The sequence below is a fragment of the Ursus arctos genome, unplaced genomic scaffold (assembly GCF_023065955.2).
Source record: "Ursus arctos isolate Adak ecotype North America unplaced genomic scaffold, UrsArc2.0 scaffold_12, whole genome shotgun sequence".
NCBI lineage: Eukaryota > Metazoa > Chordata > Mammalia > Carnivora > Ursidae > Ursus > Ursus arctos.
Window position 1 is genome coordinate 28,812,341 of NW_026622786.1, and position 26,459 is coordinate 28,838,799.

Below are 26,459 nucleotides of genomic sequence, written 5' to 3' on the forward strand. Positions count from 1 at the left end.
TGTATCCTCCACCATGCGCTTGACACTGCCCAGTGCTTAATAACTTCTGATGAGATCAGTGACGATACTGACAAATGTTGATTCTTTTTTTATATTATAATGAAATGTGTCGAAATTTGGAATACCTGCCTAACTCCGTGACCCAGGATTTTCCCGGACAGGGGATACAGAACCACACACGGATAAAAGGTCCAATCGGAGTATAGGATAGATGCAGAAGAGTAAGAGGCGTGGTCAGAGATGCCGCGTTACAGCTAACCTGTAAGAAACTACCACTTGTTTAGGTTTGGTATGGTATCAAGAGCAGACATAATTACCTGAAAAGTCCAATGAAATATCCCTCCCTTTTCCAGTTACATATCTATGTGAGGATGGACTTTTTTTCTAAACCAAGATATACTGAATGCAAAAGTAGATAGGAGAGGGGCACCTGGGTGGCTCTGACGTTATGCATCTGTCTTCAGCTCAGGTCATGATCCCAGGGTCCTGGGATTAAGCCTACGTTGGGGGGGGGGGGAATCCCCGCTCAGCAAGGAGTCTGCTTCTCCCTCTGCCTCTGCCCTCTGGTTGTGCACGTGCACGTGCTCTCTCTCAAATAAACAAAATCCCCCCCCCAAAAAAGATATGAGAATTCAGCTATACTAAGCTAATTTCATGTCATATGCCAGACATGAAAAAGATTTGCAAAAATGTGAGACGGTGTTACTCTTCTCACTAAATTTTTGTTGAAATAACTATTTGTAATAAAATTGTTTTTTATAAAATGGGTTCCTTTTTAAAATACTAATAAATATTTTGAAAATTTCCGTTTAATTTCTAATGTCAGTAATCAGTAGATATAACCCACATGAACAAAAGCTGTTTGGGGTCCATAGTAATTTAGAGTGTAAAGAGATCCTGAGACCAAAAAACATTTGGGAACCACTGATTTCAACCCTCTATACCGATCTTGTCTATCTAAGCATTGAGATGTGTATGTATGAATGTATGTAATGCGCATTTTAAAATGTACATCAAACGAGAACAGCATTTCAGTGGTTGTAACATCTTCCTGGCCTCACAGGGCCAGACCTCTGGCCCAGATGCTCAGCCTGAGACGGGATGGCTAGATGCCTGTAATGTTGTCCAGTAGAAAACCAGGGGTTCAAGAACTTAAAAGGGAGCACAGCCAACATGCTGCTGACAAAGTTTTTCGTCACTAGCCGGGTGGGGTTCCACGGATGCAAAGCCTGATGACATCGACACGGTGTCCGGAGTGTGTGGCAGAGGTGGTGACCAGGCTCAGCACAGACTCCGTGCTTTGGGAAAAGATGCCTGATGAACGAACGTGAAGGAGAGAGTTTTGAGGCTTTGCAAGACTGGTTTATACCCCTCTTTGGGGGGAATGTGCCCAGGGACAGTGAGCTTGTGCTGTTCCCAAGAACATGCCGGCTGCCCCCGTGCAGGTGCCCCCATGTGTGGGCCTAAATGGACGGTCACACCAAGCCAAGCATGGCTTTGGGGGTTGCCTCCATTTCCAAAAGATGGTGGTACCCCTGAGCCGTGGGGTCGGGACGCCTTGTGCTCCAGCAGCGACCAGCATTCTCTCTTATCCCAGGGAAAAGTGCTGCCATCTCGCGGGGTCTCCACACCACCAGGGTTTGGGGCTTGAGCCCACCCTTTGCAGAGGAAGCTGCTTGTTGGGGGGACTTGGGAGGCGCCCGTTCTTTCTGTAGATACACTAAGACCCTCTCCGTGGAGAAGACTCCTCTCTCAGGCTTAAGAGCCATTCTGTCCTCTCAAAATGCTGCTGTCTCTGCAGGGATATGTCGAGCTTTTGAAGTTCAAGTCTCCGAAGGCAGCTAGCTGTCGGTTCACATCCTGCGTTGGGAGGGGCACCTCGCTGTAACCCTGCCAGCGCTGGAACCGGCCGCTTGCACGGCTCCCGCTCCTCTGCTTCGCCCCAGCCGATTCTCTTCATTTCTGTAAGAAGTCAGCCTCCTCAAGGCCCCCTGCTGCTGTTTACTTTTCATTGTCTGGTTAACCCCAGCGTCATATCATGACAGACACATGCGGACATTAGACAGGGAGAGAACAGTACTGGGGCACCGAAGAAAATGACGATGGACTGCTCTGCCTGACACCAGGGTTGGGGGTAATCGAGGTCGAGGCAGTGATTTAAAAAAAAAAAAAAAAGGAAGACGTGGTCTAGGAGCAGAGCTGGGTCTGCAGACTCCGTCTTCTGCCCCCGGGCTGCCTCTGGGCCTGCGTGAGCCTCCGTTTTCTTCTGTCAAAGAGGGCGTAACACAGCTGTCTGGCCCAGAGGACCCCTCATTTGGGCATCCAGTCCTGCTGTACACCCACCTCTGTCCTCCTTGCTGTTCTGTGCTGCAGATTTTAGCACATGAACTAGTCCAAGGCTTGGGGCCAGACTAGGATAAAACATGTGGAGCTTCTAGGCGGATTATGGTGGTGTCCTACCCCCTACCCCTAGCACACGCCATGAAAGGGATCTGTGTCTTTTCTAACTTCCTTATCCTTCTGCTGTGAGTACTGCCTGGAAGTGGGCCCGTCTTAATAATCTGAATGAACAGGGTGAACATGATGTTAAATACAGTTTACTCAGCACAAGAATGCATTGTTCCCAATTGTTCTCATACTTACTGTTTTCTCTTTCCAGGGATCAGCATCTTCTGGACCCAACTCTGGAATATGTGAAGGTAGGAAACCAGGATTTAACGTGGAACTAGAATCCTGTGTAGTAGATTTCCCATTTTTAACACAGTGTTGCCAGATAATGCTGCACTCTGGCCTGGGTAGGAAGCCGCTCAAATTGGAACAACCAGGGGGTTGTTTGACTCTCTTAGGCCTTCAGTAACTTTCGTAGGGGTCTTACGTCATCCTTCTGTAGCTTTACAGTCTTTTTCCTCTTATCTGAAACCCTCGGGGCTAGATGGGTTTTAAAATTCAGAATTGTTTTAGAAAGGTAATATGGTGCACAGATATAACCTCCTCAAAGGGGTCTAGCTAGGGTCCGCGCTCCAGACTCACCCTCAGTTCAGCGGTGAGATGTAAGAATATTCACACAAAGTCGGATAAATAGACTACAAATGATTTTACGTATCTCAGCTCACACTTTGCCATCAAATGAGGTCAGGTTTGTTTTGCTGCCAAATGACTTAAAATTTTTTAGTTTTCAGAGTGTTTTGGCTCTTGGGGTTGGTAGATAATAAATTGTGAGCCTGCGTTTACCTTCAGTGGAGGCTTCAGGCTCCCTGAGGTTTTCTGAGTCGGCCTTCCTTTCCAACAGCCACTGTCCTGTGTAGTAGCTCATTTAGGACCATGAGCTGTGGTCATGTGCTGCTTTCCAGTGGGGTTGACATTCAGTGCTTCTAGTCAACACTCCAAAACAATGATTTCCTTCTGAGCAGAAAGAAAAGATGCTTTTTACACCCCCCCCCCATTTTTGGGGGTGTGTATGTTTGCTTTATTTTATTTTTGAGAACGGAAATTTGGTACCTACTACAGAAAAGAGAGCTCTGATTTGTCACACTTAGCTTCTTGGGTTTATGACACCGTACATCCTTAACTTGTAGGAGAAATCATGGCATGTGTTAAGTTTGAAGGTGCTTGCGTTCTAGGAGCCACATTCCATCCTCATTATTCCAAGGGCGGTGTCACAGTTTGGGAGTATTTAGGCCTGTTGCTTTTTCGTGTGCCTGTTGGCATTTCTTCTCTCTTTAGGACCAGAGGATGGAGGATAGAGGCAAAAACTGTAGTAGAATCACTTAGTCACTTGAAGTAGTCATAATAGAGCTTGTTGGAATGGAGGTGGGTATTCTTTTTTCCTCTCTCTCATACCCCGTCTCTGTCTGAACTGTAGTATCACTGCGCAAATGTACAGTCCTAAGCCAGCAGGGCTGTCATGTCAGAATCCCGAGAGAGCTTTATAGATGATGTCTGTGTGCCTGCTGGATGCATTCACCTATGTTTTTAGACAGGTTGTACGCTGCAAAGCATTGGGGGGGTGCTAGTCACAGAGACTATGATTTGACTTGAGCACGACATAAAAAATGTGCCCTAGAATCAGGCAGTGTGTAAATCACAGCAGCCCTTTAAAAGCTACCCATGCCATGTTTCCGAAAGTAGCTGTCTCCCGCTGCAGGCTTGCTGCAGGCTCCCGTACTCCAGGAACCTGGTTTTGCTTTCACAATGTCCAAGCCTTTAAGATAATGCGGTGGTGAATCCTAAAGCTAAACATAGATTCTGGAATGATCTGTTTTAGTATTCTTTAAGCTATTGTGTCGCATTCATTAATGTCAGTCATTCTAAGTTGAGTTGTGTTGAGTAAGAAAAGATATTGGGGTTCTCGGTGGATCTGTCTTGCTGGGCAGTCCTTGTCTTCCCCAGCAGTGAGATGTGATGGGACCGCCCTTGGTGGCTCGAAGGTGCTTCTTTCCAAGGACCTGTTGAGGTATTTTGAAGGTCACTCTTTGTTCCCAGCCTTGTCTGAATCTAATCAGGGCTTTATAAATGAAGTCTCTGTGCTCCTCCTGGAGATGTATGTATGTATGTACATATGTGTCTGTCTGTCTATCTATATATTTTTCTCTGCCCTTGGTTTGGAGGGATGGTCTGGGGATTTGTTGGGTGAATGTGGTATTTTCATTTGCTTCTATGGGCACTGAAGCTCTGAAAGCATGTTCATGGAGGCCTTTGACCTCAAGGTCTAAATGGACCCGTGTGTCATGCTTCTTGGACCAGTGCAGACTCATCCTTGCATTTCTCAGACTTGGCTGCCCTCTCGAGCTTGGCAGACGAGTCCATGTCATGAAGGCCTTGAAATCGGTGCCAGCTGGCGCCTAGTGACTTAGGGGGTGACGGGAAAATAAGCAAGGGAGGCGAGATAGTTGTAAATAAACTGGGCTGCGGTTTGGTGCCCCCTGACTTTGAGCTGTTAATTCAATATAACCCCCTGATGCACTTAATCCCTCTCGGGCATGTAGAAAAGTAGAGATTCTTTCTAAAATTCATACGTCACGTAGGGTCCTCTTCTGGTAGAGTCAGATTTATCAGCCTAAAAAACAAGATGCAAAGGAGCACATTTTTAGGGACCTCATAATGGGGGTGGTCTGATCTCTGATGGAGAGTCTTCTCAGTGGTGGAAGCAGCCCGATGTGGCCCAACAGACAGCAGTTCTCATCCTGTTGAGAACCTCAGCCCCAGGTCTCTGTCTTCAAATGCTTTCTCCTTCGCACCGGAGACTCTAACCATCCTCACCTGGTTCTCCCAGTGCCTGCGAGAGAGGGAGAGATCTGGGACTGGCCCCGCCTGTGTGCCTGGGGGAGCTGAGGCACTGGGGGTGGGGGAGGGCACTGGGGCTGCAGTATTGTGGCCGAGAGAGCCGCATAGGGGATGAATCCAAAATTCCCTTCTGTCCAGTTTGTACTCTCTGTCCTCCTAACACCCTGCGCAGCTTGTATGGAAGCACAGGAATCCGGGAGCAAGGGGACCGTCCGGGGTTGCTAGGCTACAAGTAGTTCGTGTGCTCCGGGAAAGGAGGGAAAGGAGGGAAATGTGCGCGGGTGGAGGAGCCCCCGGGGCTGACGGAGGTTCTTTCCCTTCCTGCTGCGGCCTCCAGCACCTGGACCCCACCCGCAGCATTCCGGGTTTGGACGTGATAAAGCCAGAGCAGCTCCGAACTGGCCAGAGGATTTTGGGAATCTCTTTCGCCACCGTGTCTGTCTCTTTAATTCGGACTGTTAGGGGAGTTTTGTTTTTCCTTTCTCTGCTTTTGCCTTATTTTTCCAGCCCTCGCTTCTCCCGCGTTTTTCCCCCCCACAGTAGCTCAAAACATGATCATCTTGAAAGTCTGATGTTAACCGTTTTGTGTAATCATGAGGTCCTTTCCTGTAATGAAATACAATTGATTCTCTTTTTCACTGCACCCGAAAGAAACCACTTCTTCCAGGTTGGAAAGCAGAAAGGTCCACAGCTGCTCCACCTTTCTCCTGCTCCTTGGTCATTTGTGACTTTGCTTAGTGGTGTACAGCTCTGGAATTTTCCTCTGCGTACCTAGCATACCTTACCAGAGATAAAAACTTTTTTTTGGTTTTTTTTTTTTTTTTTTTAAACAGAGGAAATAGCTTTTGGAGGAGAGAGCCCTAGGCAAAATTGTGAAGAAAGCTTTATCTTCTGGGCCGTTTTACTTTACTTGCTCACTGCCCTATTCGGTTTTTGCCATATTTTTACCCCCATTACAATGTATTTATTCAGCGTCGTTTCTTAGACCTGTGTCAGGTAACTGCTTACAACATTTTATAAAATAATTGTACTAGAATGTGAATAAATGGTAATAGTTCAGTGTGTTAACCTTCCCAGATGGCGTTCCAACAGCAGACTCCAAGTTACCCAACCCCTAACAACCCTCAGGGAGGGGAGCCCAGTCCACCCTCCCTGACTGCGGACTTACTACCTTCTTTCTGTGGGTTCCATCGGCTCACAACTAGGACATCAGGGGATGGGTTAATGTCCTTTGAACATTTTTAGCATCCCCTATACCTGTGATCGGCTGAAGGGGAAAGTTTTTTTAGCAAGTGGGAAGGGATTCTTAATCTGTCACTCTTGATCATCTGTCACTGTGACCAGAAGTGATGTATCGATTGGAACATGTGTCTCAGGCATTAAGACCAAGGATGTGAGAGCTAATAACTGCCTGTCCATCCTATTACCTCAAACAGTTGGGGATGTACCTCAACACTCCTGCATCTGCTCTTGGGATCCATTATGCTTTCACTTTTGTAACCCCTTCATGAACCTATAAAACCTACTTTCATTTTCACTCTTTATCATTCTTTTCACTCTTTTCCTGGGGCTACTTTTTTAAGCTTCAAGAATTGCCCCCCCATACACTAAATTTAATAAATTTATATTATTTCTTGTCCTTTCCCCCTTTGTAAGTATATTCCTTGTAGACTGAAGATCCTTTCAGCTGCTTCTTCACATACAAACAAGACTTACAGTCATTTTAATAAAGCATCTCTTTTCTGGGAATGGTTTAAAAATATGTATATATATTTTAGGGGAGGAGGTGATTGGGACAGAGCTGGGTGATTTTTCTTTTAAAAGAAACGTTTATTATAGATTTTTCATTTTTAAATGTCCTTAAGAAAGAGAAATTGGAAAATAAAGCCAAGTAGGAAAGAAAATCAGGATGACTGTTTTTCAAATTAGCCAAGATGTAGGCAAGCCCATTTTCATGGCCAGGCTGTAAACAGCACAATACCCGCCTGTGGACAAAGGCCTGCTCTCCAGGCGACCGCAGTTAGCAAGTGTCAAGACGGAATGCAGCCTTTTGTCCCTGGCTAGCCTCCTAGTGAACAAATATCCTTTCTTTTATAGTCAGCCTGGGTGGATTCTTGCTAGAACCACTTGTGAGCTTTTATGAAATGATTTGCAGTTTCTGAGCTCCTTCACAGGCTGGGAGAAGGGACAGGACTGGAGCCATTATCCTGAGTGGGGATACCTCCGAGTGCTCCCCTGAGTGTGGATACCTCCGAGTGCTCCCCTGAGTGTGGATACCTCCGAGCGCCTTCCCCGCGCTGCCCAACCCCCCCCCCCCGCCCCAGTGCGCATGAGCAGCTCCCGAGCCCGAGTGCCTTGGCAATCAGTCCTTTATGGGGTTAATGCACTGAAGTGCTCTTTCTGAGAGGGCCTTACAGATATGACAGGCTGCCCAAGGCTCAGATCTCCGCAAGGCCTTTTCCTGCGGCCGGCCGGCCGGGGCTACATTAGGTCACCCAGCAGATTAAAAGAGGAGTAATTATGCGAATTCCAGCGCCAAGAATTAGCGCGCCTGCCGGCGTTGGGGAGTTCCTGGGAGAAGGGGCCCGGGAGGCTGCAGCTCCCGCTTTGTGCTCAAGATGGCCGCAGCCATGGTCACGGTTAAATAGCTGCCTTTGACAACGTCCTTTCTTCCAGCAGGGAAAACAGGCCAGTCTGCTCTGAATTAGCCAGCTAACAAAGTCATGAAAGGGACTTACAAAAACAATGGCACGCTGTACATTCCGTGAGATTTTAGCAAGTTATATGAAGTAAGTAACAGCCCATTGGCTGGCCCTGCAGGATTTCGCCTGAGTGTGCACATCCGCGGAGCCAGCACCGGCCGTGTGGGACCAGATCAGACGCTGCCCGCCGTGAATGGGAAGCAGCCCCGGGCGCGCGTTCGGAGGCGCGGGAGAGAGCTCCCGTCCAACTTCTCCCACTCCACCCCGAAAACATTCTCTGCACATCTTCTTGGGAGGTTTAACGTTACTACAATTTAAAAACAAATTGCTGAGGCAGGGTGGGAAGACAGAAGAACAGGGCTGGAGGACAGTCCCTCATTCAGTGGAATCCTTTCCTGCAGGGTCTTTCAAAATGTGGTCATTGACAAAAAGTGAAATCTTATCCTGAAAATGTATACTGATTTAAAAATTTGTGTGTCAGTGTTGATGGTGACATTATTTCTCATTGATACAAACTGGAAACAAATGTCCTTCAACTGGTGAATGGAGAAACTGTACTACACCATAAAATAGCGTGAGAGTCAGCCTTAAAAAGAATGAACTGTGGGATGCGTATAAAAACTTAGGAGTGACAGGAAACAGATCAGTAGCTGAAAAGGGGTAGGGGAGAGGTCGACTGCAAAAGGGAACAAAGAAACTTTTAGGATGATAGAAATACCTTGATTGTGGTTGCTTCCAGCCTCAAAAGGGTGACTCTTACTGTATGTAAATTTTACTTCAGTGAGCCTGACTTTTAAAAAGCAAACTAAAACCTTATCATATTTTACCCCTTAAGGGCTGCCATCCCCGTAGGGGAAATGTTTGGTTTTGAGACGGGCCACCTCAGACTGCTGATCACACAGAGGAAGTGCTGAGCTTGTGGATATTTTGCTGCCGTGGCTCATTCAACAGATAGTTTGGAGCGTGGACCACATGTTAGTAATTGCTCAGTGCAGCTAGGGGTGGGAGCCCAGTGTTAACGAGAGCCTAACCTTAGATAGTGGCAGTGGGCATGGAAAGTCAGGGCAGGGGTGGGAGGCCTTCTAGAGAGTTAAGAGCCATTTTATTGGGTGAGTTGACAGCTCCTGGCAGACTTAACTGGAGAGGAGGTGAGGGAGAGGAAGCCAGGGGAGATTCCAGAGTTCACACGAGTACCTGGCATCTTGCCAGAAGCCAGTGACTATTTTAAGGGAGGACAGGAAACTTCTAGTTGAAGACCTTGTTACCACAGTGACATTATGTTAATTGATGAGCATTTGGGTATATCATTAGCCTGGGAAGATCAGCAAACTACAGCCGGAGACCAAATCTGGCCTACCGCCTGTTATTGTATGGTGCAAGCTAAAAATGGATTTTACAACCTAAATGGTTTTTTTAATCAAAAGAAGAATGTGAAAATTTTAAAATTCAGATTTCAACATGCATAAAGCTTTACTGAAACACAACCACACCCATTCATTTACATAGTGCTGCTTTCTCACCATTACCGTGGAGTTGAGTGGATATGACAGAATGGGCAGCAAAGCCTGACACATTTATGTCTGGCCCTTTACAGAAAAGATTTGCGGACTATATGCATATACGCTGTCCCTTTTTTACCTCCCAATAATGCATAGTAGGCTTTCAGCAAAAATTTTCACTTCCACGGTGCTGTCTCGCGTCACTGACATCACTTTCATCTTGCCTGATGACTCAGCAGTGGGTCCCTGTGCAGGGTGTGAGACCTTGCCCAATCACAGATGATGCTGTGGCCGCACTGCGCGATTTGGGTGCATCTCAGCGTCTCGTGGGGTAGAGCTGTCTGCTGTGAGCAGCGGCTACCCACTCGGCCTGTCACATCTGCTGTTCTTGCCTGGGGCTTGTCTGGATAATGTCCTCAGGCCAGATTGCTCTGCCATTGCAGCCTGAGATGAGTTTTCTTGGTGTCCCAAGTTAGAAGTCAATTCTCCCTGGCCTCCTGAACTTGATGGTTTGACTCAAGGTCAAACCGTGGAGCTGCCCTCTAGAGGTGCTCAAAGGCAGCTTGTCTGGCCTGGGAGCAGAATAAGGCTCACTTCCTATTTGTATTCTATGCTGCAGCCTTCATCCTTGACTGAAAGATGAAGGACTCCTCTGAGATCCCAAGCAATGGCAGGTGGAGAGGTGGCAAAGAGACTGGAAAACTAACACGCAAGCAAGAATTGAAGCTGTGGCGTCAGACTAGACTCCATTTTATAATTGGACCTTAGAGCCCTTTGCATGTGGCCTGTCTACCCCCAACCTCATCCTCTGCCATCTGCCTTAGTCACTATACCCCTCCCTGCTGGCTTTTCCTCCTGCCCTGGGTCTTTGCCTTTGCCTCAGCATGGAAGTTTCTTTTGAAGCTGAGTGGTTTAAAGTGGGTGGCATTGTGTTCCCCCAAAAGATACAACGAAGTACTAACCCCCCCTAGTACCTAAATGTGGCCTTATTTGGAAATAAGGTCTTTGCAGATATGATCACACTAGGATGAGATCACACGGGATTAGGGTGGGCCCTGATGCAATGCCTGGTGTTCTTAGAAGAAGAGAAATTTGTGCACAGACACACTGACACACGGGGAGGAGGCTGCGTGACCGCAGAGCAGAGATTGGGTTGATGTGTGCACAAGCCCACAATGCCAAGGATTACAGCCACCATGAGCTAGGAAGACGCAAGAAAGGGTAGTCCCCCGGAGCCTTCAGAGAGAATGCAGCCCTTGCTGACGACACCTTGACTTTAGACACCTGACCTCCAGAACTGGGAGAGCACGTTTCAACGTTCAAGCCACCAAATCTGTGGTACTTTGTTAGCGCAGCCCTGGGAAACTCACACAGACACAAAGCCCTACCTTAGCCATTCCTTGGTTGGGTGACTTAGGCAAGTTTCCGAAATTTTCTGGTGCTCAATTTCCTTAACACTAGATGGGAGAATGTAGGAATTGAATTAGTTGATACCCATAAAGTTGCTAGCTCAGTGCCTGACATGTAGATAGCACTCAGTAAATACTAATGTAGTGACTATCACCCTAGTTCTCTGTGTGGCTGGTCCATCTTGACTCAGATGTCGTGGCTTGAGAGGGACCTTCCCTGAGCACCCCCCCCCCCCCCGAGAGCTGCCTTGCCAAGTCACTATCTCATTATTCTGTGTATTATCCTTATAGTACTTGTCCCAAATTCTATTTGGTTATTTATAAAACAAAAACCCTACAAATCTCTTCTCATTAGAATGTGAGTTCTGAGGGCAAGGACCTTTTCTTGTCTTCTTAATATTTAGTGACTGGCTGGCTGACTGATGACCACATAAAACCAGATGCAAAAGGCATTTAAATTGAGGGAAGAAATGAGGTTTTTTCTAAAGATCTTGAATTTTCCAAAGCAAGTAACACTCCCATCTCTAAAAATTTTCCAGAAATTCTTCAGTGATTTTATTTAAGGAAGCAAGAAATTTCCTGTAACTAACCTCAGTCTATCTTCTCTTGCCAACCTGGTATAAGATAAAAATCGTGGGGTCACTGTTACCACCTTAAATACTCACACATTTAGGCAGAGGTATATACACTTTTTAAAGGTGTAGTTCTGGCAGCCTCTGGCTCAGACCTGTCAGTTCCTCAGGAGATCTTGTCATCAGCTCTAGGGTCCCAGTAACTCTTCTCCCAAACGGGAGGCCAGGCTTGTTAGGGTTGGAGTCGTTTGCTGTTAAATTCTGCCCTCTAGTGGTAATAAAATGTCACAACTGTGCAGCATTTGGCTACAATTCAGTCTAATTATTCCGGGAGCTTTTGATATGAAATTATTAACATTATATTTACAACCTCAGAACCAAGGGCTGTGTTTAGAGTATATAAAAAGGCAAGTGGTTTTTCTTGGCTTTGTAGAAGACTGATTAAAATTGTTAAGACATTTTATTAGTAGAGCAAATTGTCTTAACATCCTTGGACAAAAAGCTCTAAGATGCTGTGACACTGAATGTAGGCTTTGTGTGAGAGGGGTTGGTATGGATCTGAAGTTTAACCTGTGGTAACCAAGAAGTGTCCTTGGGAAAGGTTATATTTAAATTGTGATTTGACAGCTGGAAAAAAAAGAATGGTCCAGAGGAAGCTGGTATTAGGGTGCAGCAGAAAACCGATTATCAGCATGTTAGAGATTAATGGGGAAGCCCCTGTGTCTGGGGGGTTGTGTGTGGCCAGGCAGAGTGGAGTAAGAGCTCACTTCTTCTACCAGGGAACAGCTGTGAGGCCAGAGGGGCTGGAAGGGCAGGGGTGAGCTTGAGCGAGAGAAGGTAGAAGAAGCTGACTTGAGAGAATGATGAGAGGGACAGGGCAGATTGCATGGGTCCCATCTGTAACTTTTGCAGAGTGAGGTGGGGAGCCATGTAGGGATGACATTGGCTTCTATGTTGCTAGCAGACTTTGGGGAGCAAGGGCGGGAACAGGAAGAGGAGTTGGGAGGCCGTGGGGACTATCCAGGTGAGACAGGATAGTGTGGACCTGTGATAGCAGAAGAGGTGGTGAAGAAGGGACATTCTGGTCTCATATGAAGGCGGAGTCTTCAGGATTTCCTGCTGGATGGGGTGTACATCGAGGGAAGCACAGTACTGGAGAGGGGCGCCTGGGTGGCCCAGTCGGCTAAGCAGCCCACTCTTGGTTATGGCTCAGGTCGAGATCTCCTGGTCCTGGGATGGAGCCTGGCCTCGGGCTCCGCCCTCAGGGGGGAGTCAGCTTGAGAGTCTGTCTCCCTCTGCCCCTCCCCCACTCACCCCGCACTGTCTGTGTCTCTCTCAAATAAGTAAATAAGTCTAAAAAAATAGAGATGGCATTGCCTGCATCTCAGACAGCTTGGTACACATTTGTGAGAATTTCTGTAAGAGACAAAACTAGGAGTAGTATGATTGAGTGTTGAGTAGTAAGTCAAAATTAGCTTCCCGGCAACTGGGGAGTTTTTGTTCACATTTCTCTCAGTTTCCAGATTTTCTCTATAAGTGTTAATGTTTTTATGGTAGAGTTATTTATTAAATAAAAATAGCCCCCTGTTAGTCTACTTCATAAATATGCTGAAAACTTACAGTTCAATCAAAATTATGTAAAACGAATAGCTTACATGTATTAGAGCAGAAGTTCTTTTTTTTTTTTTTAAGATTTTATTTATTTATTTGACAGAGATAGAGACAGCCAGTGAGAGAGGGAACACAGCAGGGGAGTGGGAGAGGAAGAAGCAGGCTCATAGCGGAAGAGCCTGATGTAGGGCTCGATCCCACAACGCTGGGATCACGCCCTGAGCCGAAGGCAGACGTTTAACCGCTGTGCCACCCAGGCGCCCCTAGAGCAGAAGTTCTTAAACTGTTTGAGCTCAAGACCCCTTTTCACTCTTAAAAATTATTGAGACGCCAAAGAGCTTTTGTTATGTGAGTTTTAGCTATTGATTTATTGTATTAGAAATTAAAATATAGGAATTTAAAAAATATTTAGATAACTCATTAAAAAATAACAGTAATTATTTTTGTGAAAAATAATCATTTTCCAAAACAAAATTTAATGAGAAAAATGGCATTGAATTTTGCATTTTTGCAAATCTCTTATAGTGTCTGGTCTCCTAGAACACACCTGTATGCGATTTTGTACCACCATGCATTGGGCATGTTGGGAAATACTGGTTTCCTGAGTTAGATACTCAAAATGTTTCATTATACGATATTAAAAACTCACTTTCATTTATTATCACCACTTATCAGAAAAATCATTAAAGTATCAGAAAGCTGTCAAGCTCATGGTCGTGAATACAAGTTTCCCCAAATTCTGATTTTTCAATTGAAAGCTCAGGTTTCATCACTGACAACAAGTACTATCCATTGTTCTGGAAGCGACAGGCTCACTTCGTTCCTTTTTTTAGAAAATGCCTGCCAGATAAATACCCCATCTGAATAATCACAGTTTATCAGACATTCTTTGAAGTAAAAATGGTGTTCCATGAAAAAGTGTCTAGTTGAGCACACAGTTCCTTTCCCTCAAGACAACCGTTGTACTTGCGTCTGCGGGAGAAGGGCCGCGTGTGTGCTTCCTGTGTCATCCCACAGCATGTTAGAGACGTGGACGCAAGGGTCCAGCTGTGATTTAAAGCGAGTGACTCTTACTGCTTCATCAAGGATTTCATCAGCGAAACTGGCGATTTTTTAGAGAAATACTTAAAAACTGCTTTTTCAATATTTAAAAAATAAATTAAAAAAAAAAGGTAGTTAAGAAAGTGACCCCTTATCCAGTTGGTGCCTCTCCCTTGCTTTGTGCTAAGATCCTAGCAGTGTGACCCATCATTGCTTTCACCTTATTGGTGGAAATGTCGACCCAGTGATAAAGGCAAAAAAAGTCTCAGTATTTTTTGTTAAAGATTTTATTTATTTACTTGTCAGAGAGAGAGAGCACGTGCGCACAAGCAGGGGGAGCAGCAGGCAGAGGGAGAAGCAGACTCCTTGCTGAGCAGGGAGCCCGCCCCCCGCAGGGCTCTGCCCTAGGACCCTGGGATCATGACCTGAGCCTAAGGCAGACGCTTAACCGACTGAGCCACCCAGATGTCCCAAAACGTCTCAGTATTGTTATGAAAATAGTTTTGGCTTCATGGACTCCCCAAAAGGCCCCTGCGGGCCCATAGGCTGCTCTTTGAACATCACTGTCCGAGAGGGTTTCCTGCTACTTAAGAGCTGTTATAAAGCCGCGGAAACGCTTAGCACACGAATCATCATCTCCTGTTGATCTAAATCTATATTTTAACTCTACGTGGAGTTTTTAAAAACAATAACAGTTACAATTAAAAATACCGATTATTAAGACAGAAGAGATGTTAAATTTTCATTTAAAAAAGAGAGAAGATTGAGAATCTATCCTAGAAATAAGGGCCTGTTCTTTACAACTGAGCGGACAGTGAGATCTCAGTGAATACTACCTCTGTTTCTTGTGATCGAGTCGCTCATTATACAATGCGAGGAGCTGGTCCAGAGCGGTTGCTGTTCTGCTCTGATTGCTTTGTATTCAAACCGTGAAAACCTAAAGCTTGGTGAGGCCCAGGTCTGGTTGATGGTGGAGATGCTCAGCTTGGATGGAAAGTGCAGTCAAGGGATAAATTTACTTGAGGCAGCCTGAAAATGAACATTCTCCTGGTCCTTAACCTTTTATTAATCGCAGCCACATTTGCCCATTCTGTGCTCCCAGCGTGGGGATTAGCTGGCCAAGCTCCATCGGTCCTTTATGTCAGTGAAGATAAGGATGTGTCAGACCCTGGGAACAAGAACATGCTGTTTGGGCCTCGGAGGCAATTTCCTTTTGAGTCCCAGCTCTCTCCAGATGGCATCTAATTGTTTCTTGAATGACCTCAGTGTCCAGGCTGCAGGAACCTGGTCTGAGAGGGCATTTCACATATTTATTAGGCCATGGATGAGAACTTAACTACATAAAGCCCCCATTCACACTCTCAAAAGAGCGTTTTGTTCAGAAGCAATGATAAAGCTGATGGACTGTTTCCTGTGACCACCAGGCTCCAGTTGGATTCTCATTTTTCCCAGGCCCAGGTGGGTGTTTTTTTGAAGCATCCGAGTCCATGGTGGCCCAGTCTACTCCCCTCTGTCTTCTCTGGGTCTTTGCTGGAATGAGCCCAGGCAGGACAGGGCTACATCCTCTTCTCTGCTGGTTTGCAGAGTGTTCAAGGATTGCTTGTGCAGGTGGGAGGAGTTGGGAGTCACGGGTTCCAGGAGCTTTTCCATTTGGGAACCCAGGTAGCTCACAGTCGAGAGTGGGGTGCTTCTGAGGGGCTGAAGAAGGGACCAGTCCTAATCTAGCTGCAGGGATGGCAAGCCTGGTTCACCCAATGAGGATCCTAACCCTCAAGTGGCAAGTTGTGGCTTAGGCCTCTATGGTTCTGAACTATTTGCGGGGGGCGGGGAGGGGTCCCTATATCTTTGCAATGGGGATGGATACGAACTATGTCTAGAAATATGCACGTGTGCTCCTTGTGTTTGTGGACCCAGACAGACAATCCCTGTGCTTTCTGCAAACATTCTCTGGCCCCTGTCCTGTTCAGTCATTGGCCCCAATCCTTCTGGGCATTGGAGTATTGACAATAAGTCCTGAAGCCAACAGACACAGACACAGGTCACTTTAATGAGTGCTTCAGTGTTGGAGCTGGGGCCCCCCCACTGGGGTAAATAAAGCAAGAGCAGTAGGCAAAGGGAGCCCTGTAGGGCCACACAGACTGAGAAACGGAGCTCGGGGGGCTCCGACGCTCCTTCTGGGCCATGTTCAACTAAGACTACATAAGGAGTAAATTTGGGAAGATCTGAATATATTTTGGGGATGATGCAAATTTCCCTTTCTTTGACCTACAGAGAAATCATGAGAGTTGCCCTTCCAGGTATTCGGTTGTTGCTGGTACAGTCCACCTGGCCTTAATAAGGGAATGTCCCAGACAGTGCCTCTGATTCTGGTCCTCTGTCTTCCCACAAAACACAATAGCCTTTGGAAATGGCCTCCAGGAACTTAAGAGGGTGCTGTTGCCTGCATGAGCAGGTTGAATGAGCCATTTGTCAGTGGTTCCCCCTAGCCTGGGAGGGGTGCTGGGTGTGGGAGCAAAACTCACTCCTACATTCAGTGGCACAGGACATTCCAACTCCATGAATCCCTCTCCCTTTTCCTGGAGGCAAAGTCATGTGTGCTTCTTCCTTGAGAACTCAAGGCAACTCAGGTCTTTAATGGAACATCCTTGCGGTAGGCTGGGAAGCACCATTAATTCCCACCCATCACTGGAACACAAGGGAACGACCCTGTTATTCATGGGCGTGCATTTAACATGTTTGCATGTAACATCAGTTTATGTTGGCTCTTTTGGAGCATTTCTCAGATAGGGAGATCATCTCTCACACATGTGAACTCCAGTAGAGCCCAGCACAATGTATTGTCTCCATCTCCAATTTTACTTAATCTCACATTGGTAAAGTAAACTCTCCACGTGATGATGTACGCTAGGAGATTTACCCCTGGGGAGGACGGGGCAGAGTAGCCTGGCCCGATGACCATGCTGGAGAAGGAAGGCCTGTCCGGGCTCTCAGTCCCTGCATCTGCTTCTCAGCACACTGGCCGCATTCACCCCGGTCACTTTGTTTACATAGTCGGGGCACATGGCTGTAGGCTGAGCTAGCTTCTCATCTTTGAGTTTATGGCCCGGGGCGCAGGGTGGGGGGTGGGGGGCGGGAGACCTCTTCTTCTGCTCTGGTTTGAAAATCCCCAGGGAAGGACTCTGATTGGTCTAACTTAGGTCCCTTATGTCCACTCCTGAATCATTCAGTGTTCAGAATTCCAATTGGCTCACACATCCAAAATAAGTATGAATGCGCATGTCACAGGGTAAAGCTTGTAAACGTAATAACCACTAACTGCTATTTACATCGTTTTTTCCCCCTGAATTTTCAGGATCAGAAGTACAACGAGCTCTATTTCTAGTTGTCTCTGTCTCCTTGGGGTACATATGTGAAGTATTGACATGAGCGGTAGGTTGTGCAGAGAGATTTTCTTTTTGGCCTTTTCAAACCCTGGACTCATCTTTCTCTAGTTTTCTCCTACGTGCTGGATACCCATTGCCTCCCAGTTTGTCAGATGCATGCTGTTAGTATAGAGAAGTCGTGGGCAGTGGAGCAGAGGGGCCGTGGATTCCCCTTATAGTTTGGCCTTGGAAAAATTCCCACATCTGCTGTCACAAGTACCCCGAGCCTGAGGCTCCTGTGTTGTTCTCAGAGACTGGTGCAGCTGGGTCCCTACCACTCTCCCTTCCTCCATCCTGCCCTCCCGCTCCCCTGGGTACACACTGCAAGGCCAGGAATTGTATTGTCCTAACAAAAGGAGCCCATTGTCCCACCTCGGGCACCAGGATCGTTGATGGTCTGGATGTCACTTCTGTAGGCGGCATTGTGCTTGGCACCTGAGTATTTTAGGAAGTGAAGAAACTGGTAATCAATATGGTCCTTTCCACGCAGCACTCCATGTGATTTTCCTAGAGGAATACACCTAGATGGTGTTTCTCTACACACCAAGGCGGTCCCTGAGCCCGCAGTCATGCTCTGTGCTCTAGGGCTTTGCTAACTCCTGGCTCTTTGCAGATTCTCCCTCAGCATGCATCTGTCCATGTCCTGCCCTTTCCCATCAGTGATGAATGAGGATCTCTGATGGGTATTTCGGATGAGACCTGCCGCCTGTTGCTAAGGCTTTCTGTCCCTTAGTGGGAGGGCAGGGCTGTTGGTGCAGCCATGATTCTGCCTTTGGGATTTGCACTAGATAAGGTACTCTAGGCAACCAGGTGCTAGCCCTGCTTCCATTATCACCTCCCATTGATCCAGCCGTTTGGATTCAGCGTTGGTTTAATCATTAACTCTGAGTACTGTTTGATCTCACATGTGACATGGAGATGATAATACGTGTCCCTGGTGTTAGGTATTAAAGAAGACACTATGGTGAACATTCTCTGTATAAGTGCTGGCTCTGGCGGGGGGGGGGGGGGGGCTTGCAGGGGGTGGGGGGGAGTGAGGGCAGCTGCTGCTGAGAGATGGGGTGCCTGTGCCAACGCAGCCCTGTGTCTGTGGAGGGGGAGGGTGGCTGAGAGCGCTTCTGCCATCAGCAGTGACGCACAGCGTGTGGGCAAGCAAGGCCCTTGCACCAGCTGGGGAAGGGTTCCCCTTCTCTAACAGTGGTTAAAGCTGCCCCAAAGGCAGGAAGGAAAGTGGCAGTGCAGGTCAAGGCTTTCTGTCTCCTCCTCTCGCCGTCCACAGCCCTGCCAGGGCCTAATGGGTATGGTGGCTGCAGGCTTTGCCTGCCTTTGCTCACATCCCCGGTGACCAAGGTTTTCCCCTCCCTCTTCTCTCCACTTGAACAAAAAGATCAGGGAGGACCCTCAGAAGCCGCATCTTGAAGAACCACTGAACACCCTCTGGATCAGTGGGGATTTTTAGGTCACATCACTCTTTGAGAAATGGGTAAAAGCCATGTCCTCCTCACCTCAGTGAACAGATACTCAGCTGCTTGTATACAATTTCCAGTAGCTCATAGAAGCCCCACTCCACCCCCAGCTTAACAACGCCTAACCTGGCCTGCTTCTCCTAGCTCTTTGGGTAGGCGGCAGAATTGTCCAGTATGTCACTGATGATAAGGCCCATGATCAGTTTATGACCATGAAAACAAGATATCTTCCCACCGAAATATTTCACTTAGGTGGCTGGAATTTGCTTGAAAACAGAAGGGTTGAAGAAAACCATTTTCTGATGGACTTTGGCCAGCTTTCAAGGCTGGACTGAGTGTAGTTGGTTCTGACTTCATGTCTCACCTGGTGCCGACCCCACCACACACCCCAGGATTCTTGCCCTCTCGGGCGTTCCTCGATGCCTGTTTCATCCACTCAGACATTTGGTGGCCTAAGGAGGAAGAAGGGCATGGAGTGGCATTAGAAGAATGCAGTGTAACTCTGGCAATTCCTGCCGCTCGGGGTGAGAGAGGAGAAGGGGCATAGAGGCGGAAGGCAGAATCTGGGTGGACACTGAACGTCTAGAGAGGGAGGCTGGGCAGAGCAGGCAGAGCACCCAAGCGTCTATACCAGGCCCTGTTCTACTTCTAGAAATGGCTGGTATCAGAGTAGCTGGTAATACAGGCCAATGAAGAGTGAAGGAGTCAGGCACTCAGGAGGTGGTCCTCTGGGGACTCTAGACTCCTGGGGAGGGTCTAGTCCTAGAGCAAGACCCTGGAGGCTAGGCAGGGGGGCGAGGCAGGACGGGACATCCAGGCAGGACGCAGGCTGAAGCCCAGCTCTGCAGCAGCCAGCTCGGTGTGGGGGCAACGCAGAAGGAGGGGTGCGAGCCGGGGCTACGGGATCCCCAGTCAGACTGGCCGGGACGGGGTGGGATAGCGAGAGCTCGGTAGTTGTGGTTGGACCAGGAGTTCCTCTGGGTGAGGGCCAAGTAGGCAGATGCTGTGGACATACATGCTGCCTGTTAAACAAGTCTCCAAACGACAACAGCTCCGGAGTAGAAAATCATCTGAGACATCTGAGCAAGTGTGATTAAAGCCATATGTGCAATTTTAATGTGGGATCTTACAGTTTGAAGGCTAAAAATATTTTAAGACTGAGGCAACTCTTAAACTCCTCCTCATCGCTCTCTGGCTTTCATGATTCTAGAGTCACCGCCATACCCGCCTGCCGGTCGATGGCTCAGGTTGGAGCTGGCCGTGTTCTTGTGGGGGGCGTGGCCCCTGGGGCCTGACAGTTGGGTGAGATCAGGCATAGGCCCCGCAGGAGGACCGAACAGGGAGGGAAGCTCACATTCGCTGAGTGCCTCTCTACGTTGGGTGCCCAGCTCTTTATGTGTTTGTCTCACCTGGTCATCACAAAGACCTGGTAAATTGGAGGAGGAAACTGAGGCTCAGCGAGGTTAAGAGATTTCCCAAGGTCACCCAGCTTGCTAGTGGTACAGTGAAGACTTGAGCCCACCCTGGCTCTCCTTCTAACCTGCTACGTCCCAGCATCACTTCTGAGACATGCAAATCTGTGTCTCACAGCTCAGTTTCGGAAGATGTCATTTTGCAGAAGTGCTTACGAGATGGGTGAGCCAGGGGCAGCGGCGATGGGAGACAGCGCCGCTGGTCCTGGCTGGTGGGCCTTCCTGGTGTTTGGCTTTGCAGATGCCCCTGGGCCCCTTTCCGCAGCTCTGAACAGAAGGGGCGTCTGAGGGCCATTTGTGGTCACTAGAAGTTGCTGGGATAGCTCACACTTATTAAGTGGCAGGAAGGAGAAAGAAAAGTGCATGTAAAGAAAAGAAAACGTAGGGGCTACAATAACCGGGAAAGCAAATGCCTGCTCAGGGTGAGGTGTGCGTGCGCCGTAAGGGTAGAGTGGATGGAAGCGTGGGGAGTCTAGGTCGTCTGGGATGAGTAAGACTCCCAGGGCTGTATGGATGGGCTTCAGGGGACAAGGTATCCCCTAAAATTACACGTAAAACATGACAGTATGTGTCTTCGCTAGGGGAGGTGGGTCGATGCTTCTCATGGGCTCTGAGGAAAGACGGAGCCCGCTGGAGACTGTCTGAGCCTGCTGGGGGGGACGCTGGAGTTATGCTCCATCCTTGTTCTTTTCGTTTTGCCTTAACGCTAAAAACAGAGAATTGGGCTCGTGTAACCTAGGATTTCTGGGGTGATATCAGGAAGTAGGTGGTGGTAGAGGGACGTATGAGATGGAATTGTATGTGATAGAGCAAGAAAGCAAAGTCCGGGCTGGGCCCTCACCTGGTTTAGCTCCACCTGGTCAATTCTACAATTTTAATAGCCAGTTAGAGAAATGGAAGTTTAGTGGGGGGGGCATAAGACCCAGTAGAGGGAAGTGTGTTTGTGAGTACTGCCCTTAGTTCCTTTGTTGGTGTGCTAGGCAGATCAATACCCCTTCTGGACAGAGGCCACTTAGCAGCCATAGTCTCAGCCCCGTGAGGAATTTGGGGGACTGTCAGAGATGTGCACAGCAAACACTCTTCAATGCACCCTCTGTATTCCCCGGCACAAGTGAACATCTTGTCCACAGCAATACATGAAGTGGTCCCGAGAGCCAGGCCAGTGTTTCCCACCGTCCACCTGCCGAGTCTAGGGTGCATTCCCTTTTTGAGCAAGAGATAAACTGCATATGCATATAGGAAAATGTGTCCAATGGTCTTTGGCGGCGTATGTAGCTGCTGAGTCTGGCGTGAGGGGAAGGGGACTTCCTCCCTGATGGCCTCTCCTCATCCTCAGTGGTCTCCCAGCAAATTCTCCTTAATCCCTGAGGTCCCGCGGCTTTTATGGGAGGGTGGGTGCTCTGAGCCGCAGGAGCTCCTCCCCCACCACCCTGCCTCCCTCCAGGTTTACTGTGCTCAGAATCATGCAGCCGGGCCAGATGCCTGGGAAGCTTTGGGAGACAGGGTTGCAGAGAAACACACGTTTTCTGGCCCAGGGCTTCCCAGGTATTTGCCTTGCTGCTTTTCAAAGGGCCGAACCTGCAGAGGGCGGTCTTGGATATTTAGGATTGGGCCAATCCAGGTTAACCTTCCCTGCTTCCTAGGACACCAGGGGAAATGGAAGTGGCGGTAGTATGGGTTTACCCCCTGGCTCATTATCGCTATTTTGTTCACCGAGAGTCTGATCCCCGGGGTTTAGTGGGGGCAGAAAGCCGGGAGAGAGAGAGCTTGCTGGCGAGGTGGAGCCTCAGTCGTTGCTATGAGAGGCTGAGCTGTTTGACCTCCGCGACTAGTGTTCAACCCTTGACTGATGCTCTGAGTGTGTCCCTGTGGGCCGGGATGAGCCAGGCCTTGTAGCCTTGGACCAGTGCTCTCTGGTGACAGCATGCGGTCCTTGGACTGTGGGCCAGTGACCAAGAGCACCTCAGTGCACATAAGGCTTGATGCCTTGATTCTGGGCTGGCTCTGGGGAGGAGAGTGGCGGAGTGTTGGCAGCTTTGTTTCCCCGGTTGCCCTCAAACAGGTAAAAGCAAATACCTGGTAGGCACCTCTTTCTCCTCACAGACCTCTCTCCCGCTGTCAGGTCAAAGAGGGCCTCGCTGGGAGCCTGATCTTCGAGTGAGGACGGTAGCTGTCTGGGAGAGGGACTCTTGCACGCTTTCAGCTTCTCTCAACCAAAGGGCTGCTGCCGACAGGAAGCAGTATCTGTGGGATATGGCTGGCAGGCAGCTCCTGTTTCCATGGTTACTAAATAGGGCCGGTTAGTATTAGGGCTGCCCAAGGAAAAAATGGCATTGAGCAGGGGCCTTCCTCTGGCGTGCTTTAACCCTCTTCCCAGATGGGGTGGACAACATTTGACCTGGAGGCATGGGAATCTCCCTCAAGGTCTACCTGGCGGCCCTGGACTGGCTTTTTTCACAGGTGTGTCCCTTGGTGCAGAGGAACAAGTCTTCCAGGTGGCCAGAGGGGGGCGCTAGAGAGCACAGTTTCCCCAGAGTTTTGTGTGCTGCCCAGCACTGCTCCCTCTCCACCAGTCCCTGGGGCTGCACTAGACATGCTGACCCCTGTCCTGAGAAGAGCACGGTGTGTAGAAAACTCTGAATCCAAATTTGGTCCTAAATCACATGAACCAAATCATCAGAGAGTGACCCCCTGCCCCAGGTCACCACCTTTTTATGAGGCTGTGTGAGTAACAGGTTTAATTATAAGACATTAAGAAAATCTCTTATTTGTGTTTCCATGTGATTACAGTACCAGGTTCTGCAATCACAGGCTGGAGTCCCTGTCCTTTGTCCGTTCTCTGCTGAGTGACATGCTGTCCTAGTCTTCTGTTTCTTTGTAACTGGAAGAGAATAACCACTGTTGGGAAGAACGTGGGAGAATTGATCAGTATGGATGCAGATATTGAAAAATATAACAAGTCAGTGAAGGGCACTTTGCAAATTCACACAATTATCATCTTTAGTTGCAACAACATGTTATTTTAGTCTCCTTCCTTGGCCATTTCAGGAGTAGTTTATTAAAACCTTTGAGTGCTGTTTCCGAAATTATTTTTGGTGTGGAATAAAAAAATTAAAAAGTGACAGGGCGCCTGAGTAGCTCAGGTGGTTGAGCATTGGACTCTTGGTTTCGGCTCAGGTCAGGATCTCGGGGTTGTGAGGTCGAGCCCCATATTGGGCTCTGCGCTCAGTGGGGAGTCTGCTTCTCTCCCTCTCACTCTGCCCCTCCCCACCGCTCGTGCACAGGCTCACTGTCTCACGCTCTTTCTCTCAAATTTTTTTTTAAAAAGTGCTTAGGAAACAGTTATCTAATAAGATTAGGCCATTCTTTAATCCTGACAAGCAATTCTTTGGGCATTTGGGGGACATTCCTTAAACAGAGAAAGCCTCAAGTGACAAGAGCCATGATTCTGCAGTGACCTGAGGATCTTTTGTGTTGCTTTTACCCTGGCCCCAGAGCACTTGATGACATAATTCTCAGTCATTTACAAGTCTGAATTATTTGCATATTTCTTTCAGGAGTGCATTTCATTCAGACTTTCTGAGGGGAGGGTAGGAGTTCAGAGGCTTTGGCCAATCTCTCTGAATTTTTGTGTGGGATTTAAGGAGCTGCTTTCTTTACTGGGGATGGCGCTTTTTGTAGCCTCTTGGGGGAGTTTCTTAGCCTGGTGGAGTGCATTTCCTGCCAAAGGGGATGAGCCGGTGAAAACTGGGCCCCTTACCTGGTGGCTGTAGGCCTCATGGATGAGTCATCCCCACAGGCCATGGGCCCTGACTGCTCATGTGGACTTACCTTTGAACCCTTTCTAATAGAAATCAGGGCAAACAGCAAATGCTTGCTTGTGGATACAGTATATGGCTCTTGGAGGACCGCATCGATCCACTAACTGAACCTTCTCCAAGGGCGCCATGAACTCCACCACCCTTGATGCTTGCTTCCAGGTTCTTGGGTGGACTTCCCCGGACTGAGGAGCCCCCAGGACTGCATATCTGGCCTCCAAAATCACAGAGGACAGGGACTGAGGGAGCACAAAGGAAGTCAGCTTCCCCTCCCCCATCATTCCTGTGGTGACAGACCCTCTATACCTCTGTCCCTGCATCCCGTGTATTTATTAGGCTGCCCCTCTGCCCGTTCAGGCCGTGTTCTAGCACAGAGGCCGCTCCCAGGCATTGAACAAACAAGTCTCTATTTTTACAGGCCGACTCGACCTAGTCCAAAGGCCGAGGCCTCCTGAGGATTTGACACTAATCCTGTTGGCTATTTCTCATACCTCCCTCATGCCTCATCTGGTGTTGTTCCTTTCTGGACTGAATAGGTTCTGTTTTTTCCTCATTACAAGTTTCTGCCTGTGTGAAGTTTCAGAAAGCTTCAGGACACATTCCAGTTTTGAGTGGCTGAAGCCGTAGAAAGGTAACGTTTGGAACAGTAGGAGAGGAAGAGCTACAGGCAGAAACCTGGGTTTGCTAAAAACCCGAAGTGTTGAGCATCGACTCTGACTGGAATGCAAGAAGAGAAGCATTCCCCTGAAGGTCACAGGAGGCTCTTGGTGGGGGCAAGGGCCTCTTAGCACAGGAGAATGGCTTGGCTGCGTGGGCCACCTGGTCTGAGTGCTGGGTTTGGGTTAGCCAGAGAGGACAACCGAATGGCGTGTTCAAAGTGCAGGAAAGAGACGAAGTGAGACAGAGTTGAGTCAGGAGAGGGTGTGCAGCCTGACCCTCCAGCCTCTCAACAGACGGCTCGGCCAGGTGGGATGGTATGGGGTGCCCAGGGTGTTTGCCGACAGACTTGCTAATTAAACACCAGAGGACCTATTGCCCACAGTGAGGGCTATGCCAGCATTATCAGCCGCAAACTGGCTGCCAGGAGCATTCTAATTAAAAATAAACAGTACTGTGGGTGGGCCGGGAGAGTGGGGACAGGGACCCTGCCCCTGTTTCTTCAGACTTCCAGGATTGGTCCTAAGGAAAAGTCACACCCCAGTCGCCTTTTAGGTCCTTTTCTCAGAGGAGCCTTTGTCTCATCACAAGGTGGTGTGATGGGTGCTTCCTTAACCCTTAGCTGCTGGGGTAACAAGCCAACAGATAAAGTGTCCAGGAGCTGATCGCCTGGTGCCCCAGCCCTGGGAAGGACAGGCTGCCTGAGAGGGATAATGATTTCTGCTGGGTCTCTAAATTGAGGGGACAGCTAAAGCCCAAAGCTCTTCTAAGAGAGGTTAGAATTTCATCAGAAAGCAAGTCTGGTCACATGAGAATTTCTGGCACTGTGTGCATGGCAGGCTGGACACGAGCCTGCCAGAATTGAACGAGTGGATCGTATTGGCTTCGGCGGAGGGGAAAAGTCCCAGCCTGGCCTGCGAGAAGGAGTGAGCGGCTCACTCCCCCGGCCGGCCACTGGACTACGGGCAGGAGCAGCAGAGCTGCCGCGGTGGGGCTGGGGCTCTGACGCCCGAGCCCCATTTCTTTTAGCACCCCCCCCCCCGAAAAGTGTGTGGTCCAGGGACTGGACACTGAAAGATGCCTAAGGAATGCAATGCCTTGCACGCCCTGTCGGCAGCCCTGTGCTGCTTCTACCACCGCAAGTCGTTCCTCGGAGCCAAGGTAGGTGTGGTTTTGAGATAAGATGCATTGGAGATTCTTTTGGGAGCCTTGAAAGCTTTAGTCTTCTAAAAGGCACCAGAAAAAGTTTGTGGCCTGCTGGCTGTAAAAACAGGCACTTTCTTTGGCTGGTAGATCTTGCTAAGCCCCTAGTGATGTGCTTCCCCCTGGAAACGGAATCCAGCTGCACAGAATGAGGCTCCAAGTGTGCGTTTGGGGAAGAAGCTCTGTTTTTCAGGACGCTTCCCGTCTCCTTGGGTGGAAATTCTATACCAAAGTCACTCAGTAAGAAGGACCTATTTTTCTTCTTTCTCTCTTTGTATCTGTCCTCCCTTGTTCGCCGTGGCTG

General features: G+C 48.5%; 1 protein-coding gene across 3 annotated transcripts in view; it reads left to right on the forward strand.

Moving 5' to 3' along the window:
* The window catches only part of BCAR3 (BCAR3 adaptor protein, NSP family member), a 130,749-nt gene that overhangs the window by 53,443 nt on the left and 50,847 nt on the right, over positions 1-26,459 (forward strand). For 2 of the 3 annotated variants that reach the window (XM_044383636.3, XM_026497588.4), the window contains exon 3: positions 2,660-2,699. In XM_044383636.3, the coding sequence (XP_044239571.1) occupies positions 2,660-2,699 (40 nt within the window). The other variant, XM_026497589.4, reaches the window with a different exon arrangement.